General features: G+C 48.1%; 6 protein-coding genes across 6 annotated transcripts; 4 read left to right on the top strand and 2 right to left on the bottom strand.

Moving 5' to 3' along the window:
• Positions 1 to 9,218: 9,218 nt before the first annotated feature.
• Positions 9,219 to 9,669, top strand: BCR38DRAFT_482459 (uncharacterized protein; the record flags this gene model as incomplete). Its single annotated transcript, XM_040863509.1, has 2 exons — positions 9,219 to 9,257; positions 9,313 to 9,669. 2 exons carry the CDS (start codon positions 9,219 to 9,221, stop codon positions 9,667 to 9,669), a joined length of 396 nt encoding a protein of 131 aa, XP_040719270.1.
• Positions 9,670 to 9,778: 109 nt separating this feature from the next.
• Positions 9,779 to 10,841, top strand: BCR38DRAFT_142195 (uncharacterized protein). Its single transcript, XM_040853638.1, has 3 exons — positions 9,779 to 10,005; positions 10,080 to 10,096; positions 10,202 to 10,841. Exons 1-3 carry the CDS (start codon positions 9,887 to 9,889, stop codon positions 10,753 to 10,755), a joined length of 690 nt encoding a protein of 229 aa, XP_040719269.1. The 5' UTR covers positions 9,779 to 9,886; the 3' UTR covers positions 10,756 to 10,841.
• A 1,380-nt stretch (positions 10,842 to 12,221) lies between these two features.
• BCR38DRAFT_472400 (uncharacterized protein) lies at positions 12,222 to 14,870 on the top strand (the record flags this gene model as incomplete). Its single annotated transcript, XM_040862909.1, has 9 exons — positions 12,222 to 12,297; positions 12,394 to 12,425; positions 12,515 to 13,169; positions 13,229 to 13,250; positions 13,351 to 13,558; positions 13,739 to 13,917; positions 14,084 to 14,512; positions 14,562 to 14,765; positions 14,843 to 14,870. 9 exons carry the CDS (start codon positions 12,222 to 12,224, stop codon positions 14,868 to 14,870), a joined length of 1,833 nt encoding a protein of 610 aa, XP_040719268.1.
• Positions 14,871 to 17,245: 2,375 nt separating this feature from the next.
• Positions 17,246 to 19,324, top strand: BCR38DRAFT_406856 (ferric reductase NAD binding domain-containing protein; the record flags this gene model as incomplete). Its single annotated transcript, XM_040858101.1, has 3 exons — positions 17,246 to 17,281; positions 17,430 to 17,880; positions 17,934 to 19,324. The coding sequence occupies 3 exons, from the start codon at positions 17,246 to 17,248 to the stop codon at positions 19,322 to 19,324; spliced, it is 1,878 nt and encodes a 625-aa protein (XP_040719267.1).
• A 564-nt stretch (positions 19,325 to 19,888) lies between these two features.
• Positions 19,889 to 21,107, bottom strand: BCR38DRAFT_335478 (uncharacterized protein; the record flags this gene model as incomplete). Its single annotated transcript, XM_040855388.1, has 4 exons — positions 19,889 to 20,182; positions 20,238 to 20,423; positions 20,482 to 20,753; positions 20,813 to 21,107. The coding sequence occupies 4 exons, from the start codon at positions 21,105 to 21,107 to the stop codon at positions 19,889 to 19,891; spliced, it is 1,047 nt and encodes a 348-aa protein (XP_040719266.1).
• Positions 21,108 to 21,648: 541 nt separating this feature from the next.
• BCR38DRAFT_424932 (uncharacterized protein) lies at positions 21,649 to 22,766 on the bottom strand. Its single transcript, XM_040859690.1, has 4 exons — positions 22,603 to 22,766; positions 22,458 to 22,539; positions 22,193 to 22,399; positions 21,649 to 22,138 (listed from the first exon to the last, which is right to left on the bottom strand). Exons 1-4 carry the CDS (start codon positions 22,603 to 22,605, stop codon positions 21,867 to 21,869), a joined length of 564 nt encoding a protein of 187 aa, XP_040719265.1. The 5' UTR covers positions 22,606 to 22,766; the 3' UTR covers positions 21,649 to 21,866.
• Between the last annotated feature and the right edge of the window lie 2,395 nt (positions 22,767 to 25,161).

Raw genomic sequence — 25,161 nt, 5'->3', positions numbered from 1 at the left:
TGGGTTCTCTTTGACCGTGAAGACGTCGAGAGATGAGGTGCTCCTATTTCCCTGGTGCTTGGTAAAATTTTGATATTGCACCAGATATGCCGTCTGCTGTGGATTGAAAGGAGGAAAGGCAGAAAAAACAGACGATGCAGGATTAAATTCGGCAAACTCAACGCGGAAGGCTTATTTCTGTAAGGCCTGTCTTGTCGTGAGATGTCTAGGTTGCTATGCTCTTGATTGTTTAGGACTTGGATTAGTTTCATACACAGTAGATATAGCTTTCCCTCACTGTACTTAGTCAACACGCCGTCGAGGATGGGGCCACATAGGGCGACGGGTACCCGTCGCTCTTCCTAAATAGGTAAAGCCCTTCCGCTATCGGAAACGCATCAACTTCGAGACATTCTCTGCGTTTCTATACTTGTAAATAACGTCTTTTGCTTTTTTAAGTAGTTATTCTTTTGGTGCAGCTACTTCTTGTTATAAATAAGCATGGATTTATCTCTAAATCGAAATACCGGGTTTCCTGACGACTGCCTCTCCCCTTAAGGCGAATACGAATCTCGAGATGCTGTATTTAAAGCGATTAATGCGTGGGCAGCTTCAAGAGGTTATGCGTTTATAAATGGGAAGTCAACGAAAGAGAAAACCGGCAAACAAACAATTACGTACTTATGTGATCGGCGTGCTAACCCTCCCGATACCTCAAAGGAGCGACAACGGAAGACAACTACTCGAGGGGCTGGCTGTCAGTTCTCTGTCTTAGCTAAGTAATCCTTAGATAAGAGTACTTGGACCTTGCGACATCGTTTCGATCAACATTTCTCTATACATAATCACGAGCCAAGTGATCATCCATCTGCTCATCCAGTTCATCGAGGGCTTTCTGAACAAGATATGTCCCAGCTTACGAGCCTTACAAATGCTGGTATAGCTCCTAAGGATATCAGAACGTATATGCGGCAAAACACCACTTCTATCGCAACTCAGCAAGATATCTATAATCGTATTGCAGATGCAAGGCGAGATATTTGCGAAGGGCAGAGTAGTATCAACGCACTTGCCAACCAGCTAGATCGAGAAGGATTTTGGAACCGAATGCAACTAGGCCCAGATAACCGGGTAAAAGCTATCTTATTTGCTCATCCAGAATCACTGGCATACCTCCAGGCCTACCCAGATACCTTGATATTAGACTGTACGTATTAGACGAACAAGTACGGAATGCCTCTTCTTGATATAATCGGAGTCGATGCCTGCCAGCGATCCTTCTGTATTGCGTTCGCATTTCTCAGTGGCGAGACAGAGCAGGACTACTTCTGGGCCTTAGACCGCCTAAAGTCGATATACAAGGTATGAAATACTCGGTTCCCATCGGTTATCTTGACAGACCGCTGTATTGCTTGTATCAACGCTGTTGCTACCTGCTTTCCATCTTCTACATCGCTTTTATGTTTTTGGCATGCGAATAAAGCATTCCTTCGTCACTGCCAGCCAACTTTTACACATCAACGGCAAGAACGGCAAGAACGGCAAGGGCAACAGCAAGAACAGCGAGGGCAACAGAAAGGGCAAGGGCTTCAATCCTGGAACGAGTTCTACGACTATTGGCATTCGATTATGAAATCGCCAAGCGAGGAGGTCTTCTACGAGCGAGTTTCCAAGTTCGAACAAAAAGATCTTCCATACTATATCGAAGAAGTCGGATACGTTAAGACAACTTGGCTCGATCTATATAAAGAGAAGCTTGTAAAGGCTTGGGTCGATCAACATCCTCATTTCGACAACGTTGTGACTTCACGAGTCGAAGGCATTCACGGGCTACTTAAAAGCCACCTTAAAAGATCTACGTTAGATCTATTCGAAGCCTGGAAAGCTATCAAACAAGCACTATTAAACCAACTTACAGAGTTAAAATCTAACCAAGCGAAACAACAAATCCGGATACCCATCGAACTCTCTGGAGTACTATACAGTATAGTACGTGGTTGGGTATCGCACGAAGCTTTAAGAAAGGTCGAAGAACAACGGAAGCTATTAACGAAAATTTGTTTACCTTATTCGCCAAACTGCACGGGCTCCTTTTCTTTGTCCCAAGGGCTACCGTGTGTTCACAAACTCGAAGTTTTACTAGCAGAAGACCAGGCTCTACAACTTAAAGACGTCCACCCACATTGGCACCTAATCCGAAATGGTACTCCGCAGGTACTTCTAGAGCCTCATCAGTGTATCGATCCGATAGTTACGACCTTATCTTTGCCACGGTCAAGTATCAGGCGAGAGCCAAGCGGGTTCAAAATAGTTAAAGCGGCAACAGTATTAAGAGCACCGCCAACATGCAGCAAATGCCATATGCTAGGTCATACAAGGAGCTCGAAAGACTGTCCTTTGGGATACTCGGAACTTAGAGCACGGCCAGGTACCGCTTTAGAACAGTTACAGGTACCATCAGCTATCACTTCAGATCCGGCCCCTCAAGCAGCCACAGACATAGAACCATCAATCCAGCCACCTATTCAGCCTCCTACCGAAGCTATTCCTTCGTCGCCTTTGCCAAATTCAGGTTCATCTCAGCCTGTAAAATACGATAGTCCAAGGGCGATATACCAGAGATATATCACAGCAAGAGAGTCTTGATATAAAGTCCAACCTCTTGGAACCTATGTGAACAATCAACGATACCGAAAAGCGATAGGTTTACCATTACGATATGACAAGACAAGCTACAAATGGTGTCTTAATTATAACCGAATGACCAAACGTTGTACTACTTCAACAGGCTCAAGAGACTGGACAAAAGAAGAAATGATGGCCTATTTGGACTGGGATAAGTCAGAAAATGATCGTATTGACGCTCAAGTATCTCGAGAATTCGGAAATGGTCTATCAAACAGGAGAGGTACAGGTGAAATTTGGAGAAGGATTGAGCAGGATATGGAAGAACAGGAAACTTTGTATTCAAAATAAGAAGAGGATTATACTGTAGTTGATTTATGTAACAACATAATCACGATAGCAGTTGAGGCCAGGCATAGTCAGGTAATTCGAATGCTAGGGCAGATATGTACAGAGAAGGAAACTTAGCCCCTCACCTGTCCTCTGAGCTTCAGCTCCCCTTGTAGGGCGGACAGATCTGAAACCAATGATACGTCATAGATTCGTTCGCTGCCCGCCGAGCGTGGCCAAGCTCCCCGAGTATGACGGGTTCACTGCGAAACTATGCAGCTCAACATGGCCAAATACTGTTAATTATCTAACTGAGGAGGAAAGTAAAATATGCGAGCTCTCCCGGGAACACGGACTATGTTTTGTATGCCCTCGATGGTTCCTTTGGTGGATCCGGACGCACAGTCCTTGCAGCTCCGGATCCCATATCTGTCAGATAGGGCACCTGGTTCCTAGGTTCAGAAATGATATGGCACTGGAGAAGACTATTGTCACTTAAAGTTCAGAAGGCGAAAGGAACCCCTTTTGTCAAAAGTAACACCAAAGTTACTGTCCACTTAGGGGTCAGATACCTGAACAATGTACCTCTGATATTTTCTAAAAGAATCTATAAAAGACAGAGCAACGGGAGTTCGAGAGGACAGGGAACAATACACCTCATTCATATACAATCTTACGCACTTCTGACTACTCGATTGGACACACGTGATATTCGACAATATCAGGCACAGCCTGTCACACCGAGCCTAATTCTTGTGACAATTTATAGTATTATATTCTCCTAGTAAGGTAGCTAGTTATTCCCTAATTCATCCTATCTACGCCTGAAGAAAAAATAAAATAAAGACTCTCCAAGTCTCGAAGTTGATGCGTTTCCGATAGCGGAAGGGCTTTACCTATTTAGGAAGAGCGACGGGTACCCGTCGCCCTATGTGGCCCCGTCGAGGATACGAGTAGAACTGAACATTCCGAACAGTCATAGATATGGCTGGGTTGCTTCGAAGTAATAGTTAGTTGGTATGAATGGTAGCAGATCATTTGATTCGATTCAAACTCGTCTTACGCCATTGTTGTCGCTGCCTCCTCTGGCAAAATCTTACCAACTGAGGCATTGGAAGTCTGGCAGACTACCCCCAGGTGTGGTATCGGGAAGTACTTGGGATTATTTTGATAAGATAATTTTCCATATCTCCAAAAAAAAGAACGACATCAGGGTTTTGAGTTTGATCCAGTACCACCAGCAAGTGTGCTCGGTAGACTGTGTTGGGTAAACTCTAGGATTTAACTGTCGACACACAGCGCATAAATTCATTATGCACCAAGAGACGCAATGCAAATCCATCGTCCTCTTCTACTGGCATCGGTACCGCTTCACTTCACGACTTGACTTAAGTGCTGTATTCCTCCCGTCGGTACCAACTTCATTAGTCTCTTTTAGGCTGACGTCGAGTTCCGTTCAGTGTCATCATTCGTTGGGTGGATCATTCTCCGACTCGCATTAAGCCTTCCCAAGCCAAGGCTCATATTTACGTAGGTATCTAATTCGTACGTTCTAGCAAAGGCATCAGAACCATATATGCAGTCAGAATCTTCCGCGAACACCCTGGACCATTTACATCCACGTCACCTCATAACCCACAGTGACAGTAAACTTCAGGCTTCCAACCAGAAAACGTTTCCAGGGATCCACACTACACCAGATGCCGACCTTGCCATTAATATACTAGGTTAGACATGAACGAGAACGACCGGTGCAGAGCGTCACTGGCTGTGCCCATCTTGCGAAGCTGAATAATGCCGATTTGTTGTGTTAAACGTGTCAAAGAAATCCCAACTCACCATGCCGAACTATTTCTGCGATGGCAACAGTCACTGCAGCCATACGAAGTTGTTTTCATTTCTATGTGGAACGTCGTGTTATGCGACCATTGCATCTGAATCTGAAGTCCGATTGTGGCCAGCAGTTCTCGCATATTTCCCTTAAGTGTAGGTGTAGGAGAGGGGGCTGGTGTCATGGCCGGATTCCCTACGCAAGCGGCTTGTCCATTCGCAGTATGACCTGTCACTGGGTTTCTGAGATATATATATATATATCCCTATCAAGACTTGCTCAGCATGTTCTTTCAGGATTTGGAAACTACCGAGTTGCTCATGAACTTTTCGCCAAAACTTATTCTAGCTCTCAGTATGCGGCTATGACCGGCGGATACAGCTGTCAGAAACGGCTAGGCCGCGAGGCAATAGCACAGAGTGAAGGGGAGAAGCAGACGTTCCCCCTGTTGATCTCCGGGTGGTCATTGGTGGTCATAGGTGGGTATGCCCAGAACACGTTGTTGATCTCTTACCTTCTCTCTTTCCTCCGCCAAGACATTTTCCTTATTAGATAGTCAAGACCCCTATGCCGAGCTACGTGTACAACGTCCCGATTCCTCGGGTTCTACGATCTTCCACAACCTCCCACAATTTCCCGTGACCCACAGGCCCCACTGCGGCTCCCCACCGGTGCAATGCCCCCGGCGTTCTGACAACAGCTACTTGCTGATACTTGACGGTCGACAGGCCATTCAAGATTGTGATAAGACCCAAGCTGGTGTTGATCACGGGTACTGTTGAAAATTAGTTGTGATTTCTCGTATTTCCATTAGGTGTTCCATTCCTCAGCTCGTAGCTCTCTTCTCCCCCGCACCCGGTGGAACATGCACGGCCCAGTTGCCTGGAAGCAGTTGAGAGCTAGCTGATCCTTCTCAGGAGTAGCAGAAAGGATATAGATCATTTTTCAGTCGGTCAACTTTAGTGGAGTTCAACGCCACGCATAGATACGCGGCAATCTTCATGGCGGTGTTCAGGTGGTCCCCAATATATTTTCTCTCTGATGCAGACTTGAGTAGAACTGTCTGTTTCGTTAACAAACACAGTAGTTCGTATCCTCTTTCTCGTTTATTTCCATAAATCGTCTTTGGGACCACATTAACCTCGAAATCCCCTTCTAGGGATGACGAAAACTCTTCGACCCAAGACACCGGTACCACCCTCTTTAGCGGATCTTGGCAATGGCACAACAGAAGAAATCACCCATGCGATCCGGAGTGGGACTACCCGTATGGACGATCATTTTAGGAATATGGACAGATATGCTGCATAATTGCATTCGGCGCGGCGCTTTATGTCAAGGCTCAGAAGCTGCTGACCATGGAGAAAAAAAGCTTCAGGAATTAAACTTAATCCGGAAGGAGATATACCAGCTGAACACATCGACGCAGGGTTTATTCTTATCATTCTTATCAGTATCATCACGACTTGGCAACTGTGACGGTATATTTGACTAGCTTTGTCATCTTGTGCACTACTGTGAGGAAAACGAGATGGTTGTTTGGCAAGCGGTCCTTTTGCAAAGTAAAGATACTCCATGAATATCATGAAAGCGAAGTTGGAACACACACTCAGCCTTACGGTAAACACCGGGCTAATTTAACCGGGGGATGCAAGACTACGAGCCGCCGGACTTGGTTGTCAACGCACCGACTCGATTGCTTCACAAGCTGTTTGGGATATTGGAAAATAATTCATTGTGTTACATATATATATGCTTGAGTGTTGGTCGGATCAATGATAATCCTAGTTCTCAAGGGACTTCGGTATAGGCCAATCTGCCGACGACGTGAAGGAGCTAACGTACAACCCCACCTTTCCGGCCACCTAATCTGCCAACTACAACAACCTTCGGCACAACAGATTATCGTCGGTATTGGCTATTATTATACAATGCCTCGATATTCAGAAAATTAGATTCAAGGCGCTCTCAACGATATCAATCAAGGGATATCCCAGCGCCAGGCTTCCCTCCGGTAGGGCGTTCCACGCTCTACCCTCCAATTACGACTCGGCGATGGCCTCAGCCATTCTGACGCGTCAATCGCGTCGATGAAGCTATCTAGGGATCAGGAAGACGCGCTGATTGGATGGAGCCTCGAAATGGATCGCGACGGTCGTAGCCCGTCGGCGCTATTCATCGCTAAGATGGCGTTGATTCTGTTACCTCAGGATCGTCGATCATCAGGCCTCGGTCGCCATTGGGTTCATCGCTTTATTCAACGCCATCCAGAGGTCGGAAGTATCCAATCTCGACGCCTCGACCGTCAGCGATTTGATGGCCTATCGACGCAGAATATCGACGATTTCTTCGAGACGTACGAAGCCTTGATGTCAGCTCACGACTACTTTCCACATAACGTCTATTAGAGCTGGTTATACCTGAATAGCTATAATAGTACGTTGAATACACTGTTTCGAATACCTTCAATTGGATTGCAATATGTGGCCATAAAGGTGAGGTTGTACGTTACACTCTATAAGAGATGTCCAAGCTCGAGATCCAGGCTGTTTCTTCCGTATAGAACGAGTCTCATATGATCCTAGAATAAGACCATTTGATCCTCTACCTTCTAGAATACCTGTCTCATCCATATTGTATCGATTAGAGGCCTTAATAGCCTTGATCTCAGGGATAGCGAGGCATTTAAACTATTGCCTGATTATATTAGCTGAGGCTCCATTAATACGCTGGGAATCGATAGCTCTGATTCTCTGGACCTTGACTGAAGGGTTCCTCTTGATAAAAGCCTGGACCCAGTGTAAGGAAAGAGCCGTTGTGGCGGGCCGGTCTCAGCTGACAAGCTGAGTCGGGAGGGATTCGCCCCCGATCCGGTAGAACCCCGGAACCGCCCAGCTTAAGAGGAGAACTCGAGACGCTCACACCTAGTTTAGATTCTTCCAAGAATCAGTCTTGCAATATACGCACCCATACACTGGCCTACTTCTAGCTACCCTTTGCACTACCTGACTAATATATTGTGAGACGTGTGGTATCCTCGTTACACCCAGTTCTTTCCAAGTGGTTCGGTGTCTCCGTGGATCTGTAGGATACGCTCGGCGAAGTCTTTGAGCTGTTGATGGGTTGGTGGGAGGCCTAGGGCAGCCTGGATTCGAACCTATTCAGCCAGATGGGATTCCTGGGCTGGAGAGAGCCTCTGGTAGTCAGCGAAGGCTATATCTCTTGACTGGGCTCCCTGAATCCGTCGTGAAAGAGTAGGACCTTGGGACACCATGCTCATATGCTGCTTTTCGGAGGCTTTGACCGGTAGCTATTGCTTGAAGAGCTCGATAAATATCATCTTCGGTATATTGACTCATATTAGTGTAAAGAAGACGTACGTAAAATTTCGTAACGATTGAATCGATATTAGTAAAGATAAAAGAGATTGAAGTTGGAGGCTAGCGGTGTTGATGAGGCATTTTTGGCTGTCCCACATGTGGGGGTGTCCCGGATGTGGGCGTGGGACGTTACATAGTATAAACACGTGCAGTGATTACTCAGACAATGGCTACTTAAGCTATTCCACCACAGAGGCCGGACCGCTCACCGCTATGTCGGCACTGATACCCGCTATACTCGTTAGCCCAGTAGATGACTGGGTCGCCGTGGAGTCCCATCCGCCGCTTCACGATTCATGGAAGTGGACATAAAATACGAATCATGTTAAGAGGCTAGTACTATTAGCGGTATGGATATTAGTCCGTATGGCACGAGGCCTTGTTATTAAAGTGGTTGGGTGGTGTATGACGATGACCAATACGCATGCACCACATAGTCGTGGATCCCTAATAGATCAAAACCGCTATGAAATATAATCATATTAAATGGAAAACAGACAACAGAAAATGAATGCTAGCTTGCCGTGCTAGCTCGATACGGTCTTAGCATTTTCTGGCTGTACTCTGGATTTACTCTGGATTTATACGTCATAGGCGTTGTCGGACTGGATGCAAGATGGTCCGAGTCGCGTCGGTCCGGTGACGATTGATTGTGACTGCGCATGTTCGAGGTCGGACTCGGAAATCCCCCGTGAGCAAGGCTGCCGCAGGGTGTTGACGTTTCGGGTGACGAATCTTCTACTTTGACATCAATTGAATACTGGACAAGTCTTCCAATTTTCCCGCGGCACTGCTCTGATTATACTACGTTTCTATTTTTTCATTCTGCAACTATGCTAGATGACCAACGAGTATACAGTCAGCTTGAAGCGATGGCAAGCAGCCAAGCCTTGAGTCTACCGCCCACCCTCTGATTTTAACGACTCTACTGAAGTAGAATCGGTCGAGGGGGTGAGCTGCCCAAAACATGTCGATGGGTTAAAAACGTTCACACTTACGATATCGTTCTTTGGGTCTGATACGCCCACACCCTGGGGTATGAGCCGACCGCTAATTGCATCGAACGATCAAGTATGCACGCCTACTCGACCCTCATTCAGGCATTCACAGCAGTAAGCCACGCATAACATCTCCGCATTTACCCACAGCCGCTAACATTATCACAAGGAATATCTTCTCGAAGAACTTGAATTCTCCGAGTCGCTTGTTTCCATGGTTCTCCTCGCCGGGCCACTGGCGGGACTAGTCGCTTTCCCTGTCTTCGGCGTTCTCCGCGATCAACATGTCAGTCGTTTTGGGAAACGCGTTCCCTTCATTGTCGGAGGGGCTCTCGTTCTTATTGGCCTTCTCCCTCCGCTGGCTTTCGCCAGAAAGTTCGCCGGGGCCGTAATGGCGGTCTTCAACGTCGATGGGAATGGATGGCATGCCTTGCGCTTGGCCCAGGTTGTTGCCACTATCTGTGTCTATGGCACCAACTTCGCCCTCCAAGCACTCAATGGCGGGCCTGCGTGCTCTGACGATTGATGAATGTGCGAGTCACCAGCAAGGTACCATCAATTCTTGGGCCTCCTGTTTCACGGGAATTGGCACGGTATTCATTTTGCTGGTGGAAACCTAGTTCGATCCGCCATTCAAGCTGCTCTACAGTGTCGTTGCATTTCTCGTGGCGGCAACAGTTTGTGTCACATGTGCTGTGCACTTGAGAGTACGCCCCAAACACGTACGACGTGGAAGTGGGGTTATGTCCCTTACACGTAACCTGCGACGTTCCATAATCAACTTGCCCCCAATCACCCGTCGTGTCTGTAAGACACAGATGTTCAATTGGTTTGCATGTTCTGTGTTCCACTATCTGAACCTGTAGGTTACCCGTCAAGCGCTGAAGAGTCTCAATCCTGTGTACACAAGCTAACCAGATTGCGTCCGCGACGTAGATATCTTTCTCAAAGCTGTGCGTTTTTCATCCTTTCCGATCCTTCCGTCCCTATCAAGGGCGTCTCGACCGCTTGCAACAGCTCGGCCGGCTTGGAATAATACTAACCATGGTGATATCCAGATACGAAGTCATATCCTCACGTTGGGAAAGACCTGGCGGAAGCTCAGGGGCTAGCTCGCATCCTGAGTGCTCGCGTCTTGCTTGTCTCGCAGTGCGCCGGCCTGCTAATTGTAGTTCTGATCAGCCATCTTTGGCAACCCGAACGCACGCCTCTCACGGGCGACACTCGGTCCAAAATGGCTCGGCTACGACGTGAATTGCATCTGGACACCACGGAGCTTAAACGCCCTTGGCGTGCGTCTTTCGGTGTCCTAGCGTTGTTGCTTCTTTCCGCGTTCTTGATGCAGGATTTCTTTGACATTGCCTCGATATTGACTTGCGGCTTCGGAGTAGTCAGCACTATGAACATTTGGATCCCCCACACCATGATCGCTCAGGAAATCTCCACGATACGTGTAGAACACGTTTTGTCCATGGAACTGGGCAGAACCCCTGGTGACAGCGCGGGGAAGGAACGGGAGCAGACCGGGACAATCTTGGCGATTCACAACATCGCTCTCATGGCTCCGCAAAAAATCTGGTATTTTTGGGGCTGTCATTTTTCGAATACTTGAAGCTGCAGGGTCCGACGGTAGCGTGGCGTGGTCATTCCTTCCCGGAATCCCCGTTTTGTTAGCTGCCATCGTGGTATGTTGAGTGGCAACATATACCTCCAAATACCATACCAACTTGAACAGATGTACCTTACCCTGGTCGTGCCGGATGTTTTGCAAGGAACACACGAGTCAAGGATCCGCGGTGTAGTCAACAGGGGACCATATTCCGCTACGATTATTGGTACGATCGTTGTCCGAATTACCGATAACGAACATACGTGCCCCTGACTCGTGCCAAGACAGCGCGCGCTGGCCCGACTTGGTCAGTCTTGGGCCCCCATGCACCTGCATGAGTTGATGACCGGGCACCGCACACCAACCAACTCCGATACTCCGGTCAGGCACGTCAGACGCCACTATTTCCACATTACGTCAAGAACCTGTGCCATGGTAACTTTAATATAGTCGTATGCGGGGACCCACTCCTTAGCTATAGAAGGTTAAGCACGGAGCATAGGACCCCTAATTTTCGCTACAACTCTTTCTAATTTGGCTTCACAGATCCTACGCTCCAGCTAGCCCTGGCTATGGAGTAGAATCACCGCAAGGTCTCTAACACATGTCGTATTTGATCTGAGACTGTTAATTAGCGCAGAAAGTTCCAGAGCAGGACCTTTTCCTTCTACTGGGGTATGGCCCAATCTGTTACAATGCCACGAGTCAGATACTCATCTGAACCGTACTTGTCTGCAACGATTGGTCCCGCCCTACCAAGACCACGAGTCATAATCATACAGAGCGAGTTCGGTCACGATGCACCGCCTTCACCAGGTTATAGCCTTGGCCGCGCTGAACAATGGCGGTAAGCCGCCAACCTCGAGATTACGACATTAGTCGCATCAGGCGGAGTCGATAAGGACCCAGCAAGGTGGTATTCTAGCACTCTAGTGCTTGTAATGATATGGATCGCGGAATTGGAAAGATGAAGAGGATAAGGGGTCCGTAAACCCTGTATAAACCCCATAACGGGGATGGTGTTGGCATACCCGCGGTCTCAAGGCGGTTTGCCAGGGAACATGTGTTGCGACTTTAGAGATTTCAGAATGCAACAGGCACGTCCTGTCCAATGACTATCTCCGATCATCCCACTCGTTGCCACGGAGGTCGTTCGACAAAGAGTGAAGTGTTTTAGACTGTGGATCGAAACTACTGCTCAACAAACTCAGGGTCCCTCTTATCGCCGTGTGGGGAGGCGATTGCAACGTCAGGAAGTCACTTGATAATAGTTCGGGGATATGCGTTGATGTCACTAGATAGTAGCACGAAACCTTATTTTTCAAAGAAGCACCAATTCGCTCATAGACTTCTTGGCAACGATTCGTGATCGACTTCTTGGAATCCGGTGATATACCAGGTATCCTTTTTGCAAATATATAGATCTATTAGTATGCAAAACTTTGAGTGTTGTATAACCGTATTCAAAAATGACGTTCGTGGAGCAAAGAAGATGTACCCGGCGCCGTGGGGCGTGCCAACTGTGCCGCCAAAAAAAGATTCGATGTACGTGCCCGTCATCTCAGTATTTCGACGGAATGTCAACCGTTTCTTCGGAATGGCGCCGATTTTGATTTGCTAATCATGTATATCATGCTACAGGCAATGGTCAGAAACCGTGCAAACTCTGTGAGGTATGTTATCCTCCTCCATGACGGCGCCTTCAGCTCGACAAGGAATCCTCTCACAATATCCAAGTTGATACTGACTGGCAAACATGTAGAAACATGGTGTAGCGTGTGACTACTCTGCGCCAATAAGACAGTTATCCGTGCCAATATGTCCCCCTCTTTCGTCCATGGTCTCGCCCGTACACTCGAGCTCATTGCCTTGTCCGCAACGCTCTCCAGAACCGCAAAGCCATGGAGTGTCAGCATCTCTGCCTAATCTTGACGGGATTGATTTTTCGGCGTTCCAGAGCCATGGAGCACGATCTACGGAAAACATGGTCTCTCCTCGTACTCAGCCCGTTGCAATACAGCACGATGAATCGATGGATAATTTTCTGCGCATGTCTTTGGACGAAGCAGGGAACAATATGGAACCTATGAGCGTTGGCGATAACATGATAAATTTCATGGATTTCTATGATCAAGCGTCTCTGGAGCCTTTCTTACTTCCGCAAGAAGGATGTAGCGATCGCAGCCTACAAGACGTCGTTCATGCTATGGATGAAAAAAACAACTTCTCCATGCAAGAGTTTAGGTTTTCTTCACCATCTACGCCGCCTGCCACTAGGTATCCCAGTATATCGAGTCGTTTGGTGTCAAGAAGGTTCCAATTACGCAGTGTGGGAAGGTGGGGCGCGACAGACGAAGCACTGGACTTCACACCTCATGGCTTTTGTGTCGAGGAGCAGCACCTGGTATCTATTCGAGGTGAGTTAGTGAACGCATCGCAGATCATAGAAACCCCCTTCTAATTACTGTGTCGATAGATTGTATGAATGAACCAGGAGGGTAAGCACATTCCGTAATCTATATCACGCGGGTGGTCTACTTTCTCGCCGAATTCAGCTAATCGTTATGTTTGCAGTCCCGAACTTTTTTTAAGTACTAGCTACATTGAGACGGCGATCGATGAACAAATCAAAGCAATTTCCAGTCCCCATTCCAATGCTAGACTCCTCCTACTTCAAGTTCTGATGGCTCGGGGTGAGTTGGTCAGCTCGAACGAATGGACGACATTTTCAAAACAGATGGTTCGTAACTGCTTGAAGCTCAGCACCTCAGTTACTGTGGATGAGGACAGCATACCGAAGTTCTTGGTATGTACATCACCTGACGCCGCCATGGGAGGTTCGGGAATTAGCTAACGTTGCGGATATAGGCGTTCGTGACTCTGGTTCGTTAGTCCTTGAGCCCTTGCAGCTCTTTTTTCTTTATCCATCGCAGCCCACAGGTCGTCCCATCAAGACGTTAACAGGTCACTAACTATAATTTTACAGCTGCAATTTGCATTTGACACTGGTCTTGACTGCGTGTCCACGCTTTTGGGCTACAGTGTTGGAGTTGCCCACTCCTTGTCGCTCCATACGGAATCAGGCATTTTAGCCATTGCCTCCGGTCCAGATGAGGTCGTCATGACCAAATGCGCCGTCTGGGTGCTTCAACACATCGATCAGATGTACGCAATGCGTTGGCAATCATTTTCCGTAAATATATCCATCCTAACAATATCGTCCTGAAGGAGTGGTGAACTAACGACGTTGAGCTGTAAAGACTTTCCCGGAACACGTCATCACCTATGCTCCCCCTGATGCGGGGTGTAATGACAAAAATATCTCGGATAGTGCGAGGCATATGTCAGCTTGTCGTCTTAAGTCGGAACTGCAGTACGCGCAGGTGTGTGCGCAGATATGTCGAAATTCCCATCCTAGAGGACGAGATGGCGATAAGGCGGGCTTTTCAACGGTTTCCAAACTTGCAGATGACCTTGTGGCCTGGTTCAGCTCGGCACCAACGATTGTTCGGAAGTCGAGTGAAATAGCGGCAGCAACGCATGCTCCCGATTATCATTACAACATGTTAATGTTTCTGAAATACCACGAGGCTGCTCTTGCAATTTGTAATATTGCAGACAGAAACCTGGAACAAGTTTCTGATAACGGAATGAAGTCTGTCGACTGCTGGCAGGCCCCAGCCCATCGACTAGACCGCGCAACTTCCGTCCGCGAAATCATCGCGGCGACCAATAGTATTCCTAGCTTTTCCAACAGAGTGTACGTAATATCCTCCTTAGGCAAAGAGACTGAGCTGATGAGTTATCAGCACATATTTACACGTCGCAACCCTTGGACTTTGTAATCTCGTCTTGGAGTGCCAAAATGGGACTCGTCAGGGATTGAGAGAAAGGCAGGCCAACCAGGCCAGCCTGGCTATGATATTCGGTACATTTGGGAGACTGTCCCATACGCTGCCAAAGGAAGGATTTTTCGAATCTGTGACAGATTTGGTCATGATGGCAACATCTTCGTAAGTACCTCAACCTACCAACCAGATTTCCCTGCCAAAAGCACTGGAAGAACCGCCTTGGTTACTAACCCAATCAGAATACAATATGGCCAGCAAATAACGTAAAGCAGATCCATATAAAATAAATTAAACCAAAGCAAAGCAAACATACCGCCGTGCCCATATATTTACGAATACAAACTAGAGTCCGACCTGATTGGATTGGATCGTAAGTCCGTTGAACTGGTCGACACCAAGATTATATAGCGAGTCATAGCAGAACTTTTATAGGCGGCCTTCTTATAATCCTACGGGATCATGCCGGCAGCCGAATTTCCTCCCTCGTTCTTCAAGCCTTCCACTTCAACATTAGCATCGAACGTACAACAAGCTACGTGGTGCTTTTGCTGTTGCATATTTTCGCTTTAGCTTTCCTCGCGCCTCCAGCAATCCGTCATCAACCATGTACATAACGTATAACCCCACCTTTCCGGCCACCCACCTTTCTGGCCACATTGCAATCCAATTGAAGGTATTCGAAACAGTGTATTCAACGTACTATTATAGCTATTCAGGTATAACCAGCTCTAATAGAAAGCTGTGCTCTAGGGCTTCCTGAGGTATAGATCTGATAGATTATGACGCCTTAGCTAGGTCCAGTATTACCTAATTCCGACGCTGTACCTGGTCTCGTTGCCGTTCTACTTCAAGGGCTCGATCCATCGCTTCCTTAATCTGTACAATGTTACCAAATCGTTCATTAGGCCCTAATCGTACCTTATTACGTGGTTTGGGGCGTAACGAAGTTATCTCGGCTTCTAATGCGTGTACACGTTGGGTCAAAGTAGCGACCTCGACGCTCTGTACATCTAGCCGAGGAGTCAGCTTCCGAAACAATAGCCGTTGCGACGATCGCAATGGCGTAATCGCTGCCAGACTCTCCCTAGCTACTAAGCTAATCACTGGCGTCGCTATTATTGTCGGATCAAGCCAATTACCAGCTGTTGGTGGCGTAGTTGGTCGTTCTGATAGGGGGGCTATCGTCGGCTGAGGTCGCGAAGGATCTAATGGGTATATTCCAGTTGCAGAGAAGCCTGATTGTATATTACTGATCGTGAACGATTTCGCATGCCTCGATGTATAGCGGAGAGGAACGTCGACTTTTTAAATGGAATAGAACAGTACTCGATCGAGAGAGAGGTCGCTAACGAGCGATAGTACCGCTTTAATGGAGCAAATACGGCGACGTCGAGAGGTTGGAGCCCGTGAGAACAGTGTGCTGGCAAAAATAGTAACGACATCTTGTTACAATAGGCTAACCACATAAACTCGACGTTGTCGTGAGCGATATGACCATCTAATATCAAGAGCCGCTGCTCGTCGGGATCAACTGGTTGTGTACGAGGTATAAAGATATCACGAAGCCATCGAACGGCGATATCTGTACTGATCTAACCGTTAGACGAATAAGTATATTGCCAATCAGGTATATCGTCGCAATCGTTAAACCATTGGGCTTGGAGGCTCTTGCTAGTATATATTACTGCTGGGGTCAACGAGTTACCCATCGCCGATATAGCATGTAATATAGTGACCCATTCGCGGCTTTCGTCACTCCGAACGAATGTTGCATGTTTCTCTGACGATCCGTACACTATACCCTCGATCCCTTCGCCAATCGCGATGCCTGTTTCGTCCATATTCCAGACGTTATGTGGAAAGTAGTCGTGAGCTGACATCAAGGCTTCGTACGTCTCGAAGAAATCGTCGATACTCTGCGTCGATAGGCCATCAAATCGCTGACGGTCGAGGCGTCGAGATTGGATACTTCCGACCTCTGGATGGCGTTGAATAAAGCGATGAACCCAATGGCGACCGAGGCCTGATGATCGACGATCCTGAGGTAACAGAATCAACGCCATCTTAGCGATGAATAGCGCCGACGGGCTACGACCGTCGCGATCCATTTCGAGGCTCCATCCAATCAGCGCGTCTTCCTGATCTCTAGATAGCTTCATCGACGCGATTGACGCGTCAGAATGGCCGAGGCCATCGCCGAGTCGTAATTGGAGGGTAGAGCGTGGAACGCCCCATCGGAGGGAAGCCTGGCGCTGGGATATCCCTTGATTGATATCGTTGAGAGCGCCTTGAATCGAATTTTCTGAATATCGAGGCATTGTATAATAATAGCCAATACCGACGATAATCTGTTGTGCCGAAGGTTGTTGTAGTTGGCAGATTAGGTGGCCGGAAAGGTGGGGTTTTACGTTATGCCACCGAATTTGCGCTGACTGCAATGAGGAGAGACACTCCTGTAAAAAAAAATCGTGGTTCTACCAACTTTTGGGCCACAGATATTGTCAAATATTACCAAATGACTCAAATCTATTGTTCTTCACCGACTCGGTTATCCGGGACTCGATCAGCCACAGTATCGTTCGTCTCCATCACGGTCCGGACGACCCACTATCCGGAAAACATTTGAAGTGACTCGGACCGGAATGCTACAAGTCAAGCAATGCACTGAAATTGCAACGGTAAGATACCCTCGGGCCTAGCAGAGCTGCTTCGGTGCTATTTACCCTTTGCCATGCGAGTATGTCAACATCGCCATCGCCTCTTGCGACCAAAGTTGATTGACAGCTTCGGTTGAAATAGTCTTCCTGATGCAATACCATACCCTAGGTATGGTTGTGTAATCTCCAATCTCAAGTCAGGTCTTCTACCTATCCATACCAAGATTTGACAACACCACAAGCCCATTTCATTCTCAAGCCAGTCGCAATGATGGAATGGCCATTTCACTTCCAGCCCGCCAATCCCGCCAGCCCGGATGTCATCAGTCAATATGCACTCATTGCACAAGTTAGCAGCTGTGTGCCTCTCATATTGCTGGCTGCATGGTCTCGGCGTCGCAATCTCCATGACATGTTCAACTTGAGTCCCAAATGCAAATATCAAACAGTGCCAAAACATGGGTATTCATCTTCCTCGTTACCACGCCGTATAATGCACACGGTATTGTGGTGGCTTGGATGCCGTGCTGGTCGGCTGGATGGGACGGTGTTTCAATGGTTCATGGGTCTCTCCTGGGCCGTTTGGCTGTCTATTATCTGTCTCTGTAACACAAGTTCTGGTAGGTCAAAGATGATCAATGTTCGTGCTTCTGGGTAAATGGCTGACATCCAGCCCTATCCATAGACTATCTTCACCTGACAAAACGCATCGGCGCTGTGGCAAGCTCGCAACTCCCAATGACCGTTTTACTGGCGGTAAAGTCCAGTCATTCCCCAGTCCAGAAGCTGCTAGGCATCTCGGAAAGACATCTGAACATCTATCATCGCATACTGGCTCGAATCGCCATTGCCTTGGCATTGTGCCACGTCATGCTCTATCTCAACTTCTACGTCAAATCCGGCCTTGTGTCGAAACGAATTCGCGATTCGGATGTCCTCCTTGGGCTGGCAGGCACCTTCTCATTGGCGGTTATCGCTGTCACCAGCGCGCGCTTCGTGCGGTCCTGGAACTACCGCTTTTTCTTCCTGAACCACGTTGCCGGTGTCACTCTGGCGCTGATATTCATCTTCTTTCACACCAACCATGCTCGATTATTCGCTTCCGAGTCTCTCATCATATATCTTGTCAGCATCGTGGCACGGATCAGGTGCACAAAGACTTTGGCGGCCAAACTAGAGATGACTCCCTCGTCGGACGTCGTAGTTACTCTGCAGCTCGATGGTGACTCTCACTATCTGCCGGACGCTTCACACGTCTATATCGGGAAGACCTCTGGAGGCAACTTCCTCCTTGCATTCTTCAAAAACTACCTGCGGAGGAATCCATTCACCGTATTCAGGGGTCCCGCGGATAAGGACATGCTCTTGCTCATTCGACCGCAAAAAGGACAAACATCGGTCCTTCGGTCGATGGCTAAGACTTGTGACGTCGGACAAGAATTCGAGCTTGTGGTAGAAGGACCATACGGCCCAGCGGTCCATTCCGCTCCCTCCCTCCCATCTCACCTCCGTGCTTCCTATGACAACTTGTTCCTGGTCGCTGCCGGGTCGGGAGCTTCATTCATCATGCCCATTTTCTCAAAAATCGTGACGGAATATGAAGCTGCACCCGCAGAGACGCCGAGATGTCGAATCCAGTTGATACTAGTAGTTAAAACTCGTACTGAGCTGGATACCGTACTACGGCTCTTTTGCGACGAGAAGCTGACTAGAGAAGTCCCAACGCTCGAGGCCTCTCTCCACAACTTCATGAAGATTTTCCTGACCCAACCTTCGCAAAATTCGACTCGAGGTGAAGATGTCGAGTTGGGGGATCTTGTACAAGACGAGGATGCCGATGACTTGATTACAGTGGCGCCTGGGGAATACAAGAACATAGCAACTGGTCGGCCTAACTGGGAAGAAGTCGTGGATGTCTTCTTCGATGGCGGTGATATTCAAGGATCGACGACAGCCGTTGTATCCTGCGGCCCGGAAATGTTGCAGGAGGCAGTCCGCAGTGCCTGTGCCCCTTGGGTACGGCGAGGGGCGGACATCGAATGGTACGAGGAAGGGTTTAGCTAGTCGTTCACCATAGCGATCAGTACGCATTCTGCAAATGAGTTGACATAGTTATGTTAAGAGTCGCAACATGCATCATGTTTTTTCGGATAAATGTCACGCTCATCATCTGATCTTTCCGGCGGGCAACCGTATGTTAAATGGCGTAATGGCCCAGCATTCTAGGTACGCCGGTTTCGGAATGAAATTTCGACTCAGGGGTTCATTGGTTGCTGATGACCCAGCTTTCTAGGTATGCCGTTTTCGGAATGAAATTTCGACTCAGGGGTTTATCGGTTGCTGGTTGCTCAGCTGTGAATGAGTGGAAGGTGTTAGGTCTTTTGTAGATAAAATGTTGAGAATTTAAGGGGAGAAGGGGGGGCGCAGCTTCAAAATGACTGCCTAACTGTGGGAGGCGGAATCAGAAAGACAGGTAGCAAAGGATTGGTTTCTTCGAGCTGAATCTCAGTCAGAGGGAAAATTTGCTCTCGGTGGCTTTCTTTGGTCTAGTATCAGCTAGTGTCTACTCTATAATTGGTTGATATAACATATGCTCGCTATCTTGCTTCGTGTACAGCGTAAATGGTGCTAGCCAAGACTGATCTGCGCAGAGTATGCTTCTTCAAACGCAGGGTCGAGCCTTGATTCCTCTTCGTAAGAGTTCAGGGTGTCCGAAGGGGCGCTCGGCGGCCAGAACTCCTTGGACATGGTTACAACTGACAGGCTAACGATAACACCCACACATCCCAGTAAAGTCAAAGAGTTTACATGCACGTGCCAGATGATCCAATCGAACAAGAGTGCCCATAGAACCTGCGAGTATATCATGACAGTCGCGCCCGACGATGCATCGGTTGATAATCCAGCCGTAAGAAGGTATTCCTGCGTTCTTGATAAGCGCTGATGAACCGACACAAATATGGCAAGGGTTACCTACCATGGCAAGGCCAAGGAATCCCAAAAGCACAAGCAAACACCAAGACAGAGCACTGGTTGGTAAGACGATTTCGGGTATGAAAAAGGAGCACACCGTCGTTAATATGCAAACACAGATGCCGAACCAGTTGACGCTGAGAAGCGGGTGCACACGGGGCCCTATCCGGCTGATTGCTGACAGCGCAACCTGTTTACAACAGATCAATCAGCTGCGAACATGGAGACCTGAATTGAATTGAACCTACGATTCCGCCAGTCACTCCAATAATTCCAGACGCTATGCCGGTCAAATAATTGGTAGGGTTGATAGTAGGGTCCTTAGCGGCCGCCGCCGTTGTCCCAAAGATGGACTCGGGCTGTAGAACGAAGACGACGCCGACGAGAGCGAATCCGCATGCGGCTCGGTCTGGTAGGGTAAAGGTGCCATTGTCCACGAACCTGGTCAAGATCAAGGCACCAAGCGGTGCCAAGAAGTTGAGTGCAGTTGCTTCGCCGAGGGACAGATAGGATATCGACACTAGGAATAATTGTCAGTCGCGAGGCGAGCTTACGGCTAGTAGCCGGGTGTATTTCTACCATAGAACCCGCAAGCACCGAGAACACCTCCGGCTGCTCGGAGGGCTAATAGGGGCCTCAGTTCAGGTGGCCCCAAAGGGAAACCAGGCGATTGGGTCCGCCATAGGTACAAGCTGCTTCCTATGACAGTTATGAAGAGCCGGATTTGGAGGACGGTGAAGGGATGCACTCTCTCGGATCCCGTTTCGAGAAGTCTTGCGAGTGCATGCAATAAAGCAGCCACGACTTGGGAACCTAGGACGAACAGAGAAGACCGATGCCGAGCGAAAATGCTCAGTTTCGACGGCTTTTCCATTTTCACAAGCATGGTGAAAATGAACCAAAGAACAACATTCAACATCTAGTTTGGGGCAACTTACGTAGAGATATCGGATTCATGACTCGAACGTACATATAGTCGGTCCGCCCATGGACTCGGGGTCGGCATCCGGTCCGTTGCGGAGCATCCACTTGATTCGCTTTACTTGGCAAGCAGGACCCTTAACTTCACAGAGTGAACAGTCACTTTATTCACTTTACTTGGCAAGCAGAACCCTTAACTTCACAGAGTGAACGGCCACTTTATTCACTGTACTTGGCAAGCAGGACCTTAACGTCACAGAGCGAACGGCCACTTGATTCACTTTACTTGGCAAGCAGGACCCTTAACGTCACAGAGTGAACGGCCCCATGTCTGCTGAAGTGTTTCCCCACTAAGATATGCTTACCGTGGAATTGACCGCCTGGGTTACCACAATTACTCAACAATACTCCACGTTCGGATCTGGCTTGACACGTCTCGTTACATAACATGTAAATCGCCCCGAAGTCGGAACATCAACCTACACCCAGGGATGTGAGGACTTAGTGGGTCTCTTCGCGGTGGCCGCCTTTTTGCGCCGCGATCCAAGTATCTAGATTTCAATGCCAACAACAGCAGCCATTTCCATGATCAGGCCTGGTTTCCCGTGTTAGTGTTTAATTGAAAGTATTGCCTTCATTGTGGTCTCGATACACGGTTTTCTTCTCCTAGACTCAAGCACTTTTAGGTCTTGTATTGCCGGTAGCAGCTATTCTATTCTTCATCCTTCAGCTCGTCCAGAAGAGGGAGAGCTGAGATATTGTTCTGGCCACTCATCACGTAGCCTAGCTGCGGGTGCACCATCTGCCAAGCTAGTACGGGATACTTCTCAATGGCCCATTCCTTGATCTTGTCAAAGTTGCGGCAGCGATGATTGTTCTCCCAGGTCGCCCAAGGTTCCATCCATCCATCTGCCCACCTTTGTGAGATGACGCTCAGGTCTGCATGACACTGAAGAGGCATTCTGATAGAATCGATGCAATGCGCTAGAAGAGAATTAGTCATATGCGCCTAAACAAGTTCTGGGGGATCAAACGCACGGATGTGGTACTGCGCCGGGATCTCCTCTTCGTGTGCCATGTCATGGTAGAGAGGGGAGTAAAGACTAGTCTTCTTCCTCAAATAGTTGAGACAGTGCAGCTGGTGGAAAACGTCCAAGGCGACAAGCTGTCCCGAGCCATCTTTGAATTCCACCGATTTGGCTCCCATGGCATCCATATCCTCATTGGGCATCTTCAGCCACCCAACTTAACGAAGCGTTAGAAGTTTCAAAATTCAGCAGTTTACGTCGGAAGAGCTACATACGGGTTCCGGAGACTTCAATAGTGTCCCATGCAGCATCTGCAATCTCGGGGTCAAGGCTCGTGAATGGCGACTTCGAACCCAGCTTGAGGTTCCATCGGACGGCATTAGATGGTTTCTCACTTGGGCAGTTGATAGAGCGTCATACCATAAAGGCTCGGGGTCATAGTCAGTTCACAAGCAACTGTATGTGTCAGACCTTATGACTAACGTAGTCCACGGTCCAATTGCACACTTCGGCAGATTTTCGTACGCTACCACTTTGACCTGCGGTTTTTCACCACATAACTATGGTTGGTTCTTGGAATGAAAGTGATATGATTCTAGCATTACATCCGCTTCAATCTGATTCAAAATTAAGTGTACGTCGCGCTGGTCAGATCTATAACGTACCTTTTAGAACCCTTGCGTATCGACGCGACGGTAAAACCGCTCGAGCGATTACGCGATCGCCAACGCAAAAGTTGACTCCTTCCGAAGAAGAGGCAATCGTACGACATATAACCGACCTAGATTCGCGAGCATTTCCTCCCCGATTGAGTGGTGTTGAAGATATGGCCAACCGATTACTTCGAAGTCGCGACGCGGGACGCGTCGGCGTCAACTGGGCCTCGAGCTTCGTAAGACGATAACCAGACCTCCGGACGTGTTTAAATCGAAGGATCGACTATCAGAGAGTCCTCTGCGAAGACCCCGACGCGTATCGTGCGTGGTTTGACCTGGTACGGAATACAATTGCGAAATACGCGATCCAGGAGGAGGATATCTACAACTTCGACGAGACCGGTTTTGTAATAGGCCAAATCTCGTCCGAAATGGTCGTGACGACCTCTGATCGGCGCGGAAGGCCTAGAGCAGCCCAGAAAGGAAATCGGGAATGGGTTACAGTTATTCAAGGCGTTGGGTCGTCCGGTTATGCCCTCCCTCCGTACATCATTTTCGCCGGCAAAACCCACCTCTCGTCATGGTACGAAAACAGCCCATTACCGCCTGATTGGGTTATCGCAATTACTAAAAATGGCTGGACTACGAACGAGAGAGGCGAAGATTGAATAAAACACTTCGATCATCACACCAAGTTTCATACGAAAGGTACTCATCGCCTATTGATCCTCGACGGTCACGAAAGCCATCACTCGACCGATTATGTGAAAAATAGGATTGTACGACATCAAAATAGCTCACCAACGTCAATTTTTGCTGGAATAGATCAGATTGCGCGAGGTACAACGAAGGTTATGCATCGGCTTGCCCTTTTAGAAGGCGAGGTCGAATCACTTCGAAAGGCAAATGAGACCTTAAGTCGACGTCGCCGTGCGAAGAAAAAACAGCTACAGAGTGGAGGGTCACTTCGTATACAAGCTGGACAGGACCTACAGTCTCAACGAGAGGTTGATGGGCAGTTACATGACGAATTTCGTCAAATTGGTGGTCGTACGAGGCGGCGAATTGCGCGTGTACGACGCTGTAGAGTCTGCGGCGAGCCCGGACATAATGCGCGCACTTGTGGAAATGATGTAGAGACGTCTGAAGATAACGATTCTGAGTAGTTTCAATTGATGATAGGCGTTGTGGTTGAATTAACTTATACATTGTCGTATAAGGTCTGCCAAAGTGTGCAATTGGACCGTGGACTACGTTACCAAAAATACCTCATTCTACAGCGAGTGGGTCCCTCGTCTTTTGACGGTCAATTTGGTCCAACAGTTATGAGCCCGGGTTTGCGTCTTAGACTGCAAGATTTTCTCGGGTATTATCAGTCCTCCAATTCCGCATAAGATCATCGGCAATGGTTCGAGACGTTGCCAAACCGCGTCAAAAAATAAGAGTTTTATTACCGAATTCATACTCAAGGTAGAGGGCCGGACAATAAAAAAGATGTTCAAGACCCTGCAGACACCGTAGATGAAAAGATGTATGACGGCCAATGAGGCCAACCAACGACATAAGCCAGATGCTACTACAACTTGACGATATCTCTCCAAGCTGAGGGGGTGTGTCAGACCTTGTAACTACCAAAAATACCTCATTCTACAACGAGTGGGTCCCGCCTTTTGACGGTCGGTTTGGTCCAACACCTCCCTCCACCTGCGCGTCGCCGTCGGTCTTTTTTCCCGCTTTTATTGCATCTGATTCTGTTCATTGGCAATGCGGCCTTCTTCGTTGCAAACAAGCATACTGTTGGACCAAATTGACCGTCAAAAGACGAGGGACCCACTCGCTGTAGAATGAGGTATTTTTGGTAGTTATAAGGTCTGACAGGAGGCTAAATTTCTCATTGAAATCAACATCGACGTCAGAAGAAAGGAGAGACTCCTGACTCGTTCGAGACCTTGCTTCTTCGCTCATGTTGGAAGACTGTAATCACACGGCCTCAACTTCAATGGATGTTGAAAATCTAGAAGTTTGAGAGTTTTCATAAATTCCAGATAGACAATGAAGTTGAGTATGTCGCGAGCTGGGACCAAATAGGATAAGTGTATTGAATACCAACCGGCACTCCGACACACGACTCCACTCCGGCTATTCCAGTGGACCCGGTCCGAAAGTGTCCACAAACTAACCGCATTGACCACCTTTTTGCATGCACCCCCATTTTGCAGGGAATTTCTACGCCTCAACAACACGACGTCTCTCAATTTACCTCGCAATTGCTCCCTATCTACGTACAAAATGGCTAATCCAGTGGAGAATAGTCTGGACGATT

Source organism: Pseudomassariella vexata (assembly GCF_002105095.1).
Source record: "Pseudomassariella vexata strain CBS 129021 chromosome Unknown BCR38scaffold_3, whole genome shotgun sequence".
NCBI classification, from domain to species: Eukaryota; Fungi; Ascomycota; class Sordariomycetes; order Amphisphaeriales; family Pseudomassariaceae; genus Pseudomassariella; species Pseudomassariella vexata.
This window is presented reverse-complemented; position numbering and strand designations above follow the sequence as displayed.